This window comes from Hemicordylus capensis, chromosome 5, assembly GCF_027244095.1.
Source record: "Hemicordylus capensis ecotype Gifberg chromosome 5, rHemCap1.1.pri, whole genome shotgun sequence".
Classification (NCBI taxonomy): domain Eukaryota; kingdom Metazoa; phylum Chordata; class Lepidosauria; order Squamata; family Cordylidae; genus Hemicordylus; species Hemicordylus capensis.
This window is the reverse complement of record NC_069661.1, coordinates 215764853-215782590: the sequence shown is the minus strand read 5'-3', so window position 1 is coordinate 215782590 and position 17738 is coordinate 215764853. Positions and strand designations below refer to the sequence as shown.

The following is a 17738-nucleotide window of genomic DNA, read 5'->3' as shown; positions in this document are numbered from 1 at the left end:
TAAGGCAATACAGCTCAATTATGTGTTTGCATCTGCAAGGTACATTATGGGAAGAAGAAAGAAGAATCACTTGGGACAAATTTGGTCAGTGAGAGACATTATGCCTTAAAATATTGCATTAGTTGTAGGAGCAAATAGTGAGGGCGGGAGATGGGGGGAAGCGATCCAATTCCCTTGAAGATCAGAGTTAGGAATCATGGTAGGGACATATTTACTTTTGCCCCAGTAAAATTGGTAGCTCAGCTTCAGCCAAAGGTATTGTGAAGACTGATGCAGACAAATGTATTATCTATCTCCTACCTGCTGTGTTGGAACTATGCATACTGCCTACTTTGATTAACACATTGAATGTTCACTTTATACAAAGAGCACTTTAGTCCTCTGCAATGGTATGAGTGCTCATGATCCCATAGAGAGGCCAAGGTATGACCCAGCTGTACATGGATACAGTGCAAAGTGATTTCTGTGATCAATGCAGCACTTCTTCCAACTGCTAAAATAGAATTTCATAGGAAATCCCTGTGTTTGTATCTCTGTACAGCCAGGTTCATACTTCAGGTTTTCCACCTGTGTTGAACCCACTCATGAGTTGAAACTGCTCACATGGAGGAAGGAATTGTGTGAATGGCCCTGCTTTTCCTTCTGTAAAAGGGTGTTGTTGTTTTTTAATGGTGCTCATGCACAGGTCACATCCAAGCTGCCTTTTAAACAGAGTTCGGAAACAGCACCCGCCAAAATGCAGCCTTGCAGATGTTGGTGGGTGCTCCTTAGCATGCTCCTATAGCACCAGTTGTATACCAGTTGCACTGGTTGTCAATTTACTTCCTGGGCCCAGGGAGGGAGCTATAATTGGGCGTACATGGAACACAAGCCACCCAAAGTTTGGGAGCCACTGCACTCACCTCCCCCTCCACCAACCACTTGCTCGCTCGCTCCGCCAGGCACTCCAGCTGCTGCCACTTGCTGCACCATCTTGCTGCCCACCTCACCAGGTTCCCAGCCTTCCTGGTGAAAAGCAAGACAGACCCAAATGGGCCTTCCTGCTTCCCAGCTTCAAATGCATGATGTGCATGCACCTTGTTTTAGGGGTGTGCACGAACCCTTCCATCATGAAATGGTTCACCTCCATGAAATGGAGGAGGAGAGCTGGTCTTGTGGTAGCAAGCATGACTTGTCCCCATAGCTAAGCAGGGTCTGCCCTGGTTGCATATGAATGGGAGACTTGATGTGTGAGCACTATAAGACATTCCCCTTAGGGGATGCAGCCACTCTGGGAAGAGCAGAAGGTTTCAAGTTCCCTCCCTGGCATCTCCAAGATAGGGCTGAGAGAGATTCATGCCTGCAACCTTGGAGAAGCCGTTGCCAGTCTGTGAAGACAATACTGAGCTAGATAGACCAATGGTCTGACTCAATATATGGCAGCTTCCTATGTTCCTATGCACCTTGAATTGAGCCGGTTTGACAGTTTGATCACAAACTGGACCAGAGGCGGTCCAGTCCGCAACTGAAACAAGCCCAGTCCATGGCAGGCCAGTTCAGGATCAAGGCGCTATGCTTGTAAAGGAGAATCCAGTGAGGATTCCCCTTTACAAACAAAGGGGTGGGGGAACCCTCAAAAAGTGTTCTAAAGGGTAGCCGGCTTCAGCAGTGAAGTGAGTGGTGGCGGCAGGGCAGTGAGAGAAGTAGATTAAGGTCCTTACCAGGCCGGCAGCAGCCACTGCCGCCACCACTCACCCTCCAGGCACAGCCCAGTTCTCACCCTCCAGGCACAGTTCTTTCTCTCCAGCAACCCACCCACATGGTGGTGGCGTGGTTCCGACCTCCACACATCCGCAGAGAAACTTTGAGGTCACTGCTTGCACAACCACCAGTTTAAAATAGGGGTGGTGGTGCTTCTGTGTCCACGGCTGCCAATGCTTTCCATCCCTCTAAGGCTTGCACACTATGTCAGCTAATAATAATGATGATTAATGATTGATAACTGATAATTGATTAAAAATGCAGTTATATTCCTTAATATGATCCAGGAAGAGAAGGATGCTGTGAAGATGAATAGAATAGAATAGAATAGAATAGAATAGAATAGAATAGAATAGAATAGAATAGAATAGAATAGAATAGAATAGAGCAAAACTAGCTAGACCAGGCGCAGAGCATCTGTGCCTCTAGTTTGCCGCAGCCATTTTGTCTCTCTCCCCCCACCACCCACCCATCCACCACCGGCGCTTATTTCCCCTTCCGGCTGGCCAGCCACCCGCCCGCCCTCCCGCCAGCAACCTCGGCCTGCCGGCCTGTGACCTCCTCCCACCCACCTGCTGGCCCAGCACCTCCCACCGATGGTCACCTCTTCTCTCCCACCACCTGGCTGGATGGCCAGCCCACCACTTCCTCCAGCTGGCCGCCTTCTTCCTCCTAGCGGCCGGCCCGTCGCTTTCTCCCGCCAGCCACCACTCTTCCTCCCAGTGGCAGGGCACCCTGCCGCTTCCTCCCACCGGCTGCCACACTTCTTGCCGGCCAGCTGGCCACCTCCTCCCACTGGCCACCATCGCTGTTTTCTTCCCTGTCACTATCCAGGCAGCTGCTCACGAACTCTCACAAGAGCTGCCACACATGGGATTAGCCAGGCAAATTATATCTAAAGATAGAATAGAATGGGGTTCCCAACCTGTGGTACTCCAGATGTTGCTGATCTACAACTCCCATCATCCAGAGACGGAGCCACCATTGGGTGAATGGGTTCAAAGAACCCGGGCTGCGCCCAATCAGGGGCCACGAGCGTGGCCCCAGACACACATTCCCCATCTGACATCAGATGCGGGGGCATTATTTCAGTCCCAAATGAGGCTGCGTGGCCCTGTTTGGAGCCAAAATCAACCTGCGCTGCGTTGGCAGTGTGACTGGAGTGCGGCCGGAGTGACTCTCCCTGCCTTAAAGGCGGGGAGATCCACTCCTGGTCCCGCTGCCAATGCAGTGGGACCGATCGATCTCCCTCCCAAGCGGGGCCATGTGGCCCCAATTTGGAGAAAGATTGGTCCAGGCGGCTCAAAGCATCGCAGGCCGATCTCCTTTCCAGATGGGGCTGCGTGGCCCCATTTGAAAGAGAGACCATGCCCCCATGTCTGATGTCAGATGCAGGGGCATGGCTAGCCGGGCGCATCTGACATCAGTCACGGGGGGCGGGGCCAGGAGGCTGCAGCTGCACATGGGCCGCTGCCAGCCTGGCTCTGCTCCTGCCATCATCCCCAGCTACAATTTATTGTGGCTGGGGATGATGAACATAAGAACAGCCCTGCTGGATCAGGCCCAAGGCCTATCTATTCCAGCATCGCATTGCACACAATGGCCCACCAGATGCCTCTGAGAAGCCCACAGGCAAGAGGTGAGGGCATGCCATCTCTCTGCCGTTGCTCCCCTTTAGCTGATATTTAGAGGCATCGTGCCTCTGAGGCTGGAGATGGTCCACAGCCACCAGACTAGTAGCCATTGATAGAACAGTCCTCAATTAATTTGTCTAAGCCCCTTTTAAAGCCACCCAATCTGGTGGCCATCTCCTCATCCTGTGGCAGACAATTCCATAGATTTAATTATGCACGGTGTGAAAAAATACTTCAGTCCTAAATGGGAGTTGTAGTTCAGCAATATCTGGAGTACCACAGGTTAGGAACCTCTGGAACAGAATAATCTCACTAAGAATCATATGCCATTCATTTATGAGCCACCCAAAGAACAATTTTGTTATGGGGTAGTTAACAAATAAACTTAATTATTAATTATTAATTATTAATTGACTATGGGACAACTGCTGCTACAAGGAGCAAAAGAAAAGTGGGAAGAGGAAGGCACATTAAAATAGTTCAAGAGTAAGGGCATAATTGCGAGACACGCCTGTGCATATTAATTGCAGCTCTGATCCTCTGCTCTCCTCTTTCTCGACTGCTCGCCCCGCTTCCACTTTCCTGAGGCACATGCTGGTTGGTTCACACAAGAAAGTTTCAGCTGTGGCAGCCAAGCTAATAGGGGTTGACAGCAGCTATCTGGAGGGAGTCATAGACACTCTGAAGTTGACAGAAGCGTGTCACAAAGGGCCCTTGGGCAGCTCTGGAGCAAGGCAACAGAGTCATTCTGTCCAGCTCCAAAAGGGAGTTCCGTGACTTTCCTCCAAAATTGTGTCATTTCATTCTGGTGTTATTGAAGATTTACTGCTCTTAATCCCCTTCTGCCCTCTACTCATGAGGTGTGATGTCCTGTGTGTGGCTGCAGTTAGAAGTGCCTTGTTGCAGTGAGACATTTGCACTGAGAGCGTTCTCAGTCCTAGCCTAGCCCTGCCGGTGACATTAGCACGTGGACAGGCAATCATTCTGTCAGTCACCAGACGAACAGTCCTCTCTCCACTAGTGTTCCCTCTAACAGGGATTCCCAGATGTTGTTGACTACAACTCCCATAATACCCAAGCAAAGCCTATTGCAGCTGGGGATGCTGGGAGTTGTAGTCAACAGCATCTCGGAATCCCTGCTAGAGGGAACACGGGTCCCCATGCCTTCTCTGATTTTCAGTGTTCGACTGCAAGGAAGTGATATGTTTAAGAGTACATTTCTATCTATCTTCTGGGGGAAATCTGCCAGCTAGAAACCTCCACCTGGCCTCCTTAACAGGCACAGCTCTGTCCCTGTAAGTCTGCCCATAAGGGTGGTGACGACGAGTATCTGTGAAGCTTCCCTCACCCCACCCCACCTCACCCCCAGAGCCTACACCTGGTGTTCCTGAAGGTTTAATTCTTTGAGCTTTTCTCCATGATGAAGAGCAAATCTTTTCCCATTTGATGCCCTAGATTAGAAACTGAAAACTGTTTTATTGCCAAATATTGCTTCACCACTGTCCTCCCCACTTCTCTCTGGATAGCCCAGGCCCTCCTCTTTTCACATGGAATGATTGTTCGCCAAATAATGCCTTAGAAAAGGTCATTGTCCCTTTCATATTTACTGCTCCTAGCTGTGAGCCAGTGTGGCTTCTACTCCAGTAATGGAAAAGGATAAACAGGGAGGGAAGAGAGACAGAGACTTCCAACCAACATCTTATAGGGAGGGAGAGTCAGAGAACACCAACAAGAGAAACAGGGACACTGAGAGGATGTTAAGAATCAAAAAAGCAAATGTGGAGAGAGGTGTGTGTGTGTGTGTGTGTGTGTGTGTGTGTGTGTGTGTGTGTGTGTGTGTGTAGGAAACGGAAGCAGCAGGAGAGGAAGACAGTAAAGAATCAATTTCCCAAGGCGTTTCAGAAACCATTGTTAAAGAGACACCTGTTGGGCCCCAGACTAACTTGCTCATCTTTTGAATCCTGCATTCTCTCACACTTGACTTGAGATCAGAATGGCTATATGTGGAAAATCTCATTATTGCCTCATTTAACACGAATATCTTCTAAGGGATCCAGGGGGCCCAAAAGCCCATTGAAAAAGTAGGCCACATTGACCCCAAGTGCTGTCAGTTGTGTGAGGGGGGAGAGCACAAACCACCTTTATGTTCTTGGCAGTAACTGGAAAGGCAAAAATTAGTGGGCATTCTTTGTTCCTAAACTAATCAGCACACACTCTAATACTGTTTGGGTGTTATCAAAAGCAGGAACACTGTTCCTGAGCTAAGTGTGTGCTCTGAAGCCCCCACCGCCCCCAGCATTGGTCCATGGTTACCATGTTGGCCTGCAGACACAAACATTGTACTCGTGGACAAATTCTTCTTGTGATCAGAATGCCTAGGAGAGAATATCTCTAAGATGAACAGGGGTCAAATGCAGAGGAAAGCAGGCAACAAGTCACAAGCAAAGGGCCCTAGGAAAGGTCTAGGTCTTATCAGACGTTCTCTTAAATACCAAGGGCCCAAGCTGTTTAGAGCTTTATAGGTTATAACCAAGACCTTGTATTGTGCCCAGAAACTCATCGGCAACCAGTGTAGATCTTTTAAGGTAGAAGTGGTATGGTCTCTCTGAGATAACCCGGAGACCAACCTGGCTGCTGCATTCTGGACCAACTGCAGTTTTTCAGACTATGTACAAAGGCAGCCCTACACAGCACGCATTGCAGTAATCAAGTCTAGAGCTGACCAGCAGATTTACTACTGTTCTGAGGTCATTTATCTCAAGAAATGGACTCATCTGGCGTATCAGCCAAAGCTTAAGTATATAAATATATTCTACATAATACATTTCTTTATATATAATTCTCTTAAACATACCTGTCGCTAATTCCATGTGTGGCAGCTCTTGCAAGAGTTCATGAGCAGCTGCCAGATAGGATAGTGACGGGGACAGGGGAGAAAATAGAGATGGCGGCCATGGCTGCGGGCTGGCCCAGAGGCATAACTATAGGGGGGCAGGGGGGGCACGTGCCCCGGGCGCCATCTTTTCTGGTCACGTGGGGGGGCGCCGCCATGACCAATTTTTAAAAAAAAAAATTAAAAATTTTTCTTAATACAAAGGTTTCCTGCTCAGTGCAGCAGTGCTGCAGCAGTCAAGGGAGCGCGTCGGTGCCCCCTCCCCCACGAGCGGTCCCTTCCGTGCCACCTGCGCCACCCCCCCCATTGCTTTGCTGGCGCCTGGCGGCCAGTCAGTGGCCTGGCTTGGCGGCGGACGCTTGTGAGGAAAAACCTAAGTATAATGTAGTATGTTGGGGGGGCGGTGAGGGGGGCGCCATTTCAGTGCTTGCCCCGGGCGCCGTTTTCCCTAGTTACGCCTCTGGGCTGGCCCAGCCAGTGGGAGCAAGAGGCGGTGGCGGGTCACCTGGCCGGCGGGAACAGGAGGCGGACGAGCCACCTGGCTGGCAGGAGGAGGCAGCCACTGCCAGGAGTTGGCAGGCGGGGGGAGGTGGCTGGCCAGCTTTCCAGCTGGGCCACCAGCCAGAAAGCGCTGAGGGGGTGGAGAAGGGGGGGGAGAAGAATTGGACCGGCGGCCAGAAAGTGGAAAGCCCAGTCGGCCAGGCGGGAGGGGAGGGAGAAGAAGCGGGCCAGCCGGCTGGCCAGAAAGCTGGGTGGGCCAGCAGAAGGGGGGAACGCAGTGGTGGTGGGTGGGCCAGTCGGAGGCGCAGATGCTCTGTGCCTGGCCCAGCTAGTTATTCATAAATCTGTTAAAAATTCTCAGGGCTTAACTAAAACTAGGGATGTGTGCACGGAACCTGGTGGGGGTGGTTCAAAGTGTGGGGGTTGGACTTTAAGGGCAGGGGAGGGTGCACCTACCCCTCCCTCCACTTTCCCCCCACCGGCGCACCATTATTCAAGGCTACTTCGAGGTGGCAGCATATCTCCCTGCCGCCCCGTCCCCTCTTTGCCCAGAAGTACCTGGAAGTACTGTGCATGCACACACGGGGCGGCGGGGGGGGGTGTATGCTGCCGCCTCGTAAGAGCCTTGAATAATGGAGCACCGGTGAGGGGGAAGCGGAGGTAGGGGTAAATGCACCCTCACCCGCCATCAAAGTTCGACAAACCCCCCCCCCCCCACACACACACCTTCAAACCAGCCAAACAGCCGATTGTTCGAACCGGTTCAGAGGCCGTGCACATCCCTAACTAAATCACCTGCTAGACTACAGACAGGTTTCAGATAAGCAAAGCAGTATGTGAAGTACTGAATATGAGCATTCAGTATTTCACATACCAAATGAAATATTGTATGCATAATATAATATGTATATTCCCCAACTGTCTGTTAAATATCAGCTGCTTAGCTGCAACTCATGCACATAAAATGTATTATTATTAATTATTCTTGTTTTTTTAATTAAATTTTATTAATCATGCTGGCAGAATAACATTCTTCTTGGCTTTGGAATTGCAGTTGCAATTTTCCCTAATATATAATCTTATATAATTTTTTCTCATATATCCCTAATATACCACTTTTCAACAAAAGTTCCCAAAGGGGTTTATGTAGATATAAATAAATAAATGCATGCTCCCTGTCCCCAAAGGGCTCTCAGTCTTTAAAAAAAGAAAGAAACGTAAGATAGACACCAGCAACAACCACTGGAGGGATGCTGTGAGGGGAATTTTTCCTCATATATCCCCTGTTAACTGAGCAAAGATGCACCTTTTTAAAGGGTTGATTCTCTTTATTTAGAAGGGGAGAGCAACTGGCCCTATCCATCCCCAGCACAGCATCCCTCCAGTGGCTGTTGCTGGTGTCTATCTTATGTTTCTTTGTGGCAAGAGCGAGCCACATTGCTGCAAACCATTGTTCTTTCTATTCGCATAGATCAAAAAGGCAGGAGTGTGAGTTGTTGTACTGTATGTACAACATTCCCCAGGCAAGATGGTTTGGTTTGGCTTTCTACTGGTGAATAATTGATGCTCCAGAAGCAAACTAACTGGGACCCAATGCTACATCCTGTTAGTCAGGGGGCTGAAGCTTTGAAATTGACCCCAAGAGGTGTGTTTAAGATTAGAAGTGATTCTCTGATCATTTTTCCCAGGGGCGTAGCAAGGTTGGAGGGGGCCCAGAGACAAGATTTTAAAATGGGCCCCTCGCTGATATACACACACAAACACACTTCACAATATATAGTGCACTCACACTCACATCCCCATTATGAATACGGTGAATATCTAGTTCACATTGAATCTAGTTTTTTTCCTCTCTGCTCCTGCCGATCTCCAAGAGTTATCACCCACTATGAATTATCTCAAGATAATTCATAGGGGGTGCAACATGGGCTGGTGGGGAGTCATGTGATGTGCCTCTGGGGGGCCCCTCAAGGCTGTGGAGCCCCAAGACGACTGCCTCTCCTTGCCTAATGGTAGTTACGCCCCTGATTTTTCCTCCAAGTGCATTTCACATTTGCACTCTTGCTAATGCTGAATAATTGATACCTAGAAACAAGCTAACTACTGGCTGGTGCTATCTTACTGTAGTAAAGGGCTAAAATTTTGACTTGACCCCAGCAACTGGGTTTAAGATGAACCATTTTGAATAATACCACCTCTGCCCATGCTTAGGAAGGGGATGCACTGAGAATGTGCCTGTCGTGATGTCCAAAGATGGCACCGTTGCATTTTGGCTGGAGGGTGGGTGCTGCTGTTCCAAATGGCCTCCCTACACACACTCAGTATAGACATTAAAACAAGTATTTCGAGTGCATGTAGAGTAGCCATTCATATGAACAGCTCCCCCTGCACATAATACAAGGATGTGCTCAGAGGTTTGTGGAGGATGTCCGGATGGGTGTGTTCTCAGTGAGTCCCATTCCTTATTGTAAGGGCTGAGACAATATAATCTATACTGAACTGGTAGTACTAATGACTACTTGATCATTCCTCCTTTGAGAAGAATCATACTTGCTTTCTCACTAATAATGGAAATTCCTCCCAATATGAATACAACCATGCCTTTAAAAAAATTGAAGTGCATGCATGACTTTATAGCCTGCCCAGGGGAGTGTGGGTTGGGGGTAATTCCTAAATCACTGCAGAAGAAAAAAGAATCAACACTGGATTTAAAATCTGCCATTAAGGGCTATGCTAATTATGAAGCCAGGGAACACATCCCGTCTGACATCTAAATGCTCCAAACTGATTCTCATCTTACGCTTCCCCCCACTCTCATAAGCAATAAAGAGGGGGAAACCCACTGGTTGTATTTTTCTATCATTAGTCTATCTTGAATAAAGGAGTAAATCAGGGGACTTTTGATTCCACCAGACATAAGGTGGGGAAATTACTGTCCATTTTGTAATATCGATGAAAATGGTATAAAAGGTAGCCCAGAGACCCTGGAGGTAAGGTCAGTGGAAACTGACTGTAGGTAAGTGCTGTTCCCTTGCCACTGGTGGTCCATGAGCTCCTCTGTGTCTCTCCCCCCTTATTTCTCCTCTTGTTAGTCACTCAGACTTCACAGATCTTAAAGAAAGGGTTGCTAGCCACAAATTGTTCATCAAAAACTTGATGTTTTCATGGGAATTTATATCCAGACCCTCACAAGCACACCTGCATCTTTCCTTCCCCCCCAGTGTGTCCAATTCTGTGCATTTTTTGGAGCTCACAGAGTGCTTTATTCCCAAGAGCAGGAACAGAATAACCCAGGAAAATGAGACAAAGTGGAAAGCGCAACTTGATGTGGCTAATTACTTGACAGTGGGCATAAAAAGGGGATTAACTGGTGCCTCAAGGGATTGCCACTGAATCCTAATCTTATCTTTCCCTCTCCCTTCCCTTTCCCCAGCCATCTGAAGTAATGAACTAGTTATAAATAGCTAATTAGTTAATTATATGCTGGCCTACATGCATCATCTTGTAATGTGAAATTCCCTAAACCCCTGCAGTGGGGAGAGGAGGGGGAACAACGTGGGGAGATTAGGAATATGATTGATGCTCAGAAGGAATTGTGAACTGTAAGATCTCTAAGGCCCTAGAGATCACAGTGCATGTGGTTAGTTTAACTAAGAGTGCAGTCTAGCCGTACTGTATATCCATTGGTCAGTCCTTTGACTTGAAGAAAAAGCCCAAACTTGCTTCATCTCTGTGTGTTTTAATTCGTGTTTTTAAAATCACAAAGTATCATTGCACAATAAGAGGGTAGTATCCAGGCAATCAAGATCCCAAGGGGGGGGGGACGGAACAGGTGAAAAAGCAAAGTTTACCAACAACACCCTTTGCACTTTGAGCGAAAATACTCACTTCATTCGGGGATCTTCACTCAAAGAAAGCTTCTGTTCCAGAATATGAATCTTTCTTGGAATAAATCTCCCTGTATGGAGAATGTATTTTAGCTGGAAACATGTCTGGTTTGGTGAACAGACTTGTTTGTGCTCCAGTTAATTTTTTTTAACTTCACCTTTGGATGTTGAGCTTTAAAAATTAAGGAAATGTATCACATTGGCAACCCCGGAGCCTGGGTCCCTTCTCTCCATAGAACCTGCTTTTGGGAAAGTTCTTAGATGAAATGTGGGAGGTTGGTGTTTGGTGTGGGAGCAGGTACTAAATTTGAACCAGGGCTATAGAGATGTGCATGGAACTGGTCCAGCACCCGTTTTCTGGAGCGCTGAACCAGTTCCATGGACTGGCGTCTGAGCTGGTTCGAACGAGGGGGGGTTCCCTAAAGACTCAGGGAAGGTGTTGCCTACCCACCAGCCCCCACCCCGGCACTCTTCCCCCACCGGCACTCTCTCCAAAAGTGAGCGCATGAGACAGCAGCACCCCTTTCTGTGCCCCATTCTGCGTCGCCATGAAAATGGCCAATGACCAATCTCCAACCTTGTTTATAATCATGTGAATTGCGCTCCTAAATAGATCTTTTGGTGCCTCCATCTTGCTTTCAGCCAGGATGTCTTCCAGTAATGGCTTCTCCTTTCTTCTCCTACTCCTTCTGTCCTCTTACTACCTCTTTTCCTACTTTGCCTTTCTTTTCCACCCCCCCGCTCCTATACTGTGATTTACCCCCTCCCACCCTTGCTTCTTGGCCCTGGTCCCTCTTACAGGCATGCGGATCCTGGTGAATTTGCTCTTGGATACCTTGCCCATGCTGGGGAATGTTCTGCTTCTCTGTTTCTTCGTCTTCTTTATCTTCGGCATCATTGGAGTGCAGCTATGGGCTGGTCTACTGAGAAACCGTTGTTTCATGGAGGAGAACTTGACAATGTGAGTGAATGAGAGATGACTCTGTCCTGTTTTCCACCTTCTTTCTCTCCTCTCCTCTCCTCTTCCTCTTAATTGCCTTTTTCTTTGCTTATGAGCTAGTCCCAAACCCTGCCATTTCATTCTTTTTCTTTCTCAATCACACACTTCTTTGCATACAGCTGTATTTGTTGATTTATTTAGTGTATGTTTAATGAAATTTTATTATTGTTTTATTAGGTTGCTGTTTTTAACCTGTTGTTCACTGCTCTGGGGTCCCAGGACAAAGGGCAGTATACAAATGTAAATAAACACACTCCTGAAAAGTTCCATCTAACTCTTAAAAGGACCAGTGAGCATATTACCATTGCTGCAGCATTCCCTATAGCATCAACAAGGAAATCCAGAAAGGTATAATTTCTGGAAGTCCATTTATTTCTGTAGTTAGTTATTTCAAAGAGTTTCTTTTCTTCTTTTCTATTTAAAAGCAGTCAAATCACCCACAAAAAGTGCCAAAGTGCAGCTCATTACAACGACATCAAAACTAATTAACAGTTATAAGACACAAGCCAGCAATTTAGAACACCCTGATAGTCAAAACAGAGATTTTTTGAAAGTCAGCAAGCTATTTTTTTAAAATGCTACCCAGCCCTGATACTTGTATCTAAATGGCCAGACTGGCTCAGATATGCTCTGTATTTATCGTGTGTGCAATTTATGACCAGATTAGATTATTACATGCTTGCTGGGGCCTGCATGTTTGTTTTTTATCATGCAAACAGCAGTTCAGTTTAGGACCACAGTGGGAGGAAAAGTTCCACCATAGCCCTGATCCAGATCCCTCTGGTGACTGCTATTTGCCCCAAAAGGAAAGTTCCCATTGGCCAGTTCCCAGCACATTGGGAATATTTGTAGGGCTGGAGCCATATGGGATTGCCAACCTTCCAGGACTGGCCTGGCATCAATCTTCAGGTGACCACTGAAAGCAATTCTGAGATTCTAATGGCTTGATATTCTGACAAATATTGGAAAACATTGCGGGGGTGGAGGGGTGGCCAAGAATAACTTCAGAGAGACAGCTGCCCAACACTCATACAATTTCTTCATGGCTGACTTAACGACCAACACAATGTGCCTGATTCCTACCATACTCAAAGGGAAGATGGCCCCAATATGTGCCAGCGTTGTACCCTTTAAAAATGCCAATTGTTTGTAGAAGTCAGCTGCAGCTTTCAGTAGCGATCCTGTATCTTGCCAGTCTGGTGTTACATAAAGATTTAAAGGAAAATGCCATATCAATGTAAAAGAAAGGATCTGACCTAACCAGACCTGACATACAGAAACCTGTCTTCCCCTTCCTCTACTCTATATGCTTCCATATTCAGCTTCCATGTAACCAGGATTTGTGAGGCCCAATGGAAGGAACTCTGCTCCTGTCCTTCCTGGGGCATTTTCAACTTCTATCTTCCCTCATCATTATATTTATATTTAAGAGGGGCACTGCTGCTATTGCCTAAGGGATTAAAAAAACTTTTTTTAAAAAATGCAACAGTTGTTGTTGTTTTTTAAACTGATCAGTGTGGTTAATGCAGAAACCACAATTTTTAATTTGAATTATAATCACTAGCAAAATGCCTGTTTAATTGAAATTACCCATTAGATGTGCATTAACCACTCATACATTTCCCCATTTCAGAAGTTGCTTAATAACCTTTCACATGCTTCCCCAGTTGCCCTCTCCTGTTCAAACAGGTGTCATGCCAACCTGTTTGATAACTATTTATTTATTTACTTACTTACTTACTTACTTACTTACTTACTACATTTTATACCACCTTTCTGCCTTGACAAAGGCACTCAAAGCGGTTTACAATATTAAAAGAAGCAAATAACTATGAGAAGGAAAGTAGTGTTAAGATCTCTGGTTGGATGCCTAAGCTCACCCGCTTACCAGCACTGGCGCCAATACTCAGACTCTGCAGCTTTGCAACACTTCAGCTCTGTAATTTCAGATTATGTGATCATAGCTTATACTGGAGTTATGTATTTAAAAGTTGTAGCTCAACCTCAAGGCTATTCCACACTTAACATATCAGGAACTGCAACCAGCTCTTGCCTCCCACCCAGCATACCTTTATGATGCATGCGTTTAAAATAAAAACAGGCACTTGTTGCATTCACACGTTCCATTTTGAAGCATACCCTTAAGAAATCTTTAGTGTACTCTTGAAAAATGTACAAATGGGATGAAGCAGCCCATTGAATAGCACTTCTGCTATATCAGATGAGTTGGTAGTTTAAAACTGTGTTATAATTTTTTGAGATTATTCATTCAGTTTTAATTTTTACAAATCTTGCTTTCTACAGCCTTACTTTTACAGTTTTAATTTTGCATTCAATATTATGGGAAGTTTGGCTGTCATATGTTACAAAATAAGTACGTTAAATGGTTCCATACACTGGCACACCACCAGATTACCCATTTGCTGTATGAGGCATGCATCTGCTGTCTATTTCAGTACTAAGTGTGCCTCTCAGGATGGAAAAAATTGGGGGGGAACTTGCACTCTTGCTCTGGCTTTTCTCAAAATATTTTCCCTAGAGTGTAGAAATTGGATTTTGTTTGAGGCTGTAGCTTATTTCAGATGGTCCTTCAGACTATAGTTTCAAGGATTATGTGAGCCTGTGGCCCCATTCACACATAATGCAAAACCAGAGTTGAATGGGGCAGAGGCTGGAATTTGTGTCCATCTGAATGCGGGAACCATGGTTTCGTGGCAAAAGCAACCTGCAGTTTCCCTCGCCAAACTCCAGTTTGAACCTTCAGTTTGTAATGAGTTTCGCTGCTCCAACCTGGGGCTTGAAGGTGGTGCATCCAAATGCAGATGCCGCCATAAGCAGAGTTTTGTGCTGTTCGTGGAACTGAAATCATAGGGCGGGTGGCCCAGACCCACCCAGGAACACACTCATTCCATGTCTGCAATGCTTCTTGCTTGCCGCCCATGGTCTCCACACTCCTCAAGCCATTGCCCGGCAACAGGGACGCCACCTTGTCCCATCCTAAGCTTTTAAGCCTGCCAAAGGAAAAAGTCATATTGGGGAATGGCCGCTTTCCACTGTGCCTCTTGTTCTCCCCTTTCTGGCAATCAGAAGAGAAAGGGGACAAGATGGCAAGGTGGGCACTAAGTGTTTTGGTCTCCAAAAATGAATTGATAAAGAAATATGTTCACAAGCACAAGCACATGTTCACAAGTCACAGTAGCACCATAAACCGGGCAACCCAATTAGATCGCTGCAAAGATGACATATGGCAGGGCAGCAATACCCAAAGTAGGGTTTAAAAGGCAACCCCGCCCAGGAATTCTTGAATGGCTGTGCTCTACTTTTTGTATAATAAATTTGGTGAAGGGGGACCCAGCTCTTTCCTCTTGGGGTAAAAGCATGCACTCTCTGGTGTTACTCATGAGAAGAACACCCCCCCACACACACACACACACATACACAGCAGGAGCATATTGCCTCCAGTCACAGAAGAGATTCCTCCTGTGTGGTGATGACAGTTGCTGCTCTGGAGCAGACTGCTCTCTCATGAGAATGAAAGGCCATGGAGAGACCCGTGCACTACTCATGAGAAGAACTGTCCTGGGGTACACAGGGATGAGGCAGAAGCTTTAATAATGTGTGATGATGCCCCTTTCCCCAAGGACTGCTCTATCATGAGAGTGAAGACTACCCAGACTGGTGATGGGTGCATAATGGTGTTTTTATTGCTTTTAATTTTTGTAAACCGCCTTGGGGTTTTCTTTTAACGAAAGGCGGTATAGAAATGTAAAAATAAATAAATAAATAAATAAATAATGGCGGCTGATGGGGGAGGGGAAACCACTGTGTCCCGTTCCCCCCACACACACACACACACTGCCTTGGAGAAGCCCCCAGAGGGGGTATGTTTTGGGGAAAAATTTTCAACTTATTGATCCACGAGCCCCCCCCCACACACACACACACAACAGATGACCAGGGGAGGTTCAGTCTGGGGTCGAGCCAAACCAGGGGTGGTTTGACTCAACCCTGAACTGTTGAACAAAACTGGCTCAAAGTCAAACCAATTCAGTTCTGAACTTGTTCGCACGTCCCTATGGTCTACCTCATGAGCATGCTGTCTGATGGAAAGAAGCCCGAATCTCACTGATCCTCTGGTCCTCCCCAGTGGGTGCGGAGGGCTAATCCTCGGGCGGCAAAATGAAAGCCCTCATGAGAGGACTAATCTCTGGGTGGCAAACTGACATAGGGGCAGGAGTGTGGGTGTTCCTAGACTGCTTTGCTGGGGTCTGCCATTGCAAGAGCATCCTTAGTCACAGTGGACCAGACCCAAGGATCCTTTGCCCTCCATCATATTCCCTCCTAGGAAGTCATCATGATCCCTTCCTGGAGTAACAGAAAAATAGTGCCCCTCTGCATCCCCATGGTGCCAGTAATTGTGCTTGTGCAAGACTGTTTTGCTGTGGGGCTCTTACGAGGGTGGCAGTGCAATTGCTGTCAGGAGAAGGGTTTAAAATGCCATTTAAAGGGATTTAAATGCCCGTTCCCTGCTGAGGGTGGGCAGTCCATTCTGAAAAGTTACCCCTGCTAACTTGGCAAAGAAGCACCTTTGAACATGGTGATTCTCTTTATTTAGCAGGGGGAGAGTAACTGGCCCTAACCACCCCCAGCACAGTACCTCCAGTGACTGTTGCTGGTGTCTATCTTATGTTTCTTTTTAGATTGTGAGCCCTTTGGGGACAGGGATCCATCTTATTTATTTATTATATCTCTGTGTAAACCGCCCTGAGCCATTTTTGGAAGGGCGGTATAGAAATCAAATTAATAATAATAATAATAATAATAATAATAATAATAATAATAATACCACCAACAGTATTGATGATAAAATTCAGCCATCCCAGGTCCTTGGGAAGGACTCGATGTCTGAATTGACAAACCAGTCAATAACACATGTCTGACTGTGTAAACAAGAAATAATAATAATAAAGGCACAATCACACTCAGCATGCCCCCTTGAAGATTGTGGCCAATGGTTGCCTCCCTGCAGATGTTCTGACACTTTGCCCTCAGTCTGGTGACACGAGCGCACTGGAGCTTACTGGGATGTGGCCTCGGTGGACGAGGAAGAGGGAGTGGTTCCCCTGACCTCTACTGGAGGTAGCAGGGGATACAGTTGGATGAATGTCTGCAATGAGATTCATGGTTGCAAAAATTAACCTCAGGTTCATCTACTCGTCGTTTGCCATTATGTGCAAATGCTGCCATAGATTTGCACATTCCCTCCCTCCCCTCTGTTTCTTGCAGCTTCCCTCTCTGTTTCCTGTTTTCTAATTTGCCATGATATTCAAATTGACAAACTATGGGTAGTGCTTGTCCTCCAAACAAGTACTAACCATAGTTTGCCAATTTTGACATCATGGCAAAGTAGAGTTACTGCTAAACAGAAAATGCAAATGTGATGAGGAAATGGACAAATCTGCAGCTTGTTTCCTCTGAAAATGAATATTGGACAGGACTCTGCAAACTAAGCTTAACAAGTTACTGATTTCTCCATTGCTGTAATGGACTGTTGGAAGATGCCTGTGACCAAATGGTGATCCCACTTTCATCACAGATTATGAACTTTCATGTATGCCATAACAATTTCATTAGTGTGTTCTTTCTGTCCTCTCAGACAGGGTAACATCACCCTTCCTCCCTATTATCAACCTGAGAAGGACGATGAAATGCCATTCATCTGTTCACTGTCAGGAGATAATGGCATCATGGGGTGTCATGAGATCCCCCCACTGAAGGATCGGGGCCATGAATGCTGTTTGGACAAGGATGACTATTACTACTACACTTCTGTCAGGCAGGAATTCAACGTCAGTGGCATGTGTGTCAACTGGAACCAGTACTACAATGAATGCCGCACAGGCAACTCCAATCCACACAAAGGGGCTATCAACTTTGACAATATTGGCTATGCATGGATTGTTATATTTCAGGTAATCTGAGTTGGGATCTCTAGGACCTTTATACTGGACTTGCACAACTACTTCTCGGTGGTGATTTCCTAGTCCTTTACTGAAATATTAGAATCTGTTTGTGCATATGTT

The 17738-nt window shown here is 46.6% G+C and overlaps 1 protein-coding gene across 5 annotated transcripts in view; it reads left to right on the top strand.

Annotated features, from left to right (window-relative positions):
• Positions 1-17738, top strand: part of CACNA1I (calcium voltage-gated channel subunit alpha1 I) — a 228718-nt gene that overhangs the window by 82395 nt on the left and 128585 nt on the right. For all 5 annotated transcript variants that reach the window (XM_053253047.1, XM_053253048.1, XM_053253049.1 and 2 more), the window contains exons 4-5: positions 11457-11616; positions 17312-17627. In XM_053253047.1, the coding sequence (XP_053109022.1) occupies positions 11457-11616; positions 17312-17627 (476 nt within the window). The remainder of the gene's footprint in view (positions 1-11456; positions 11617-17311; positions 17628-17738) is intronic.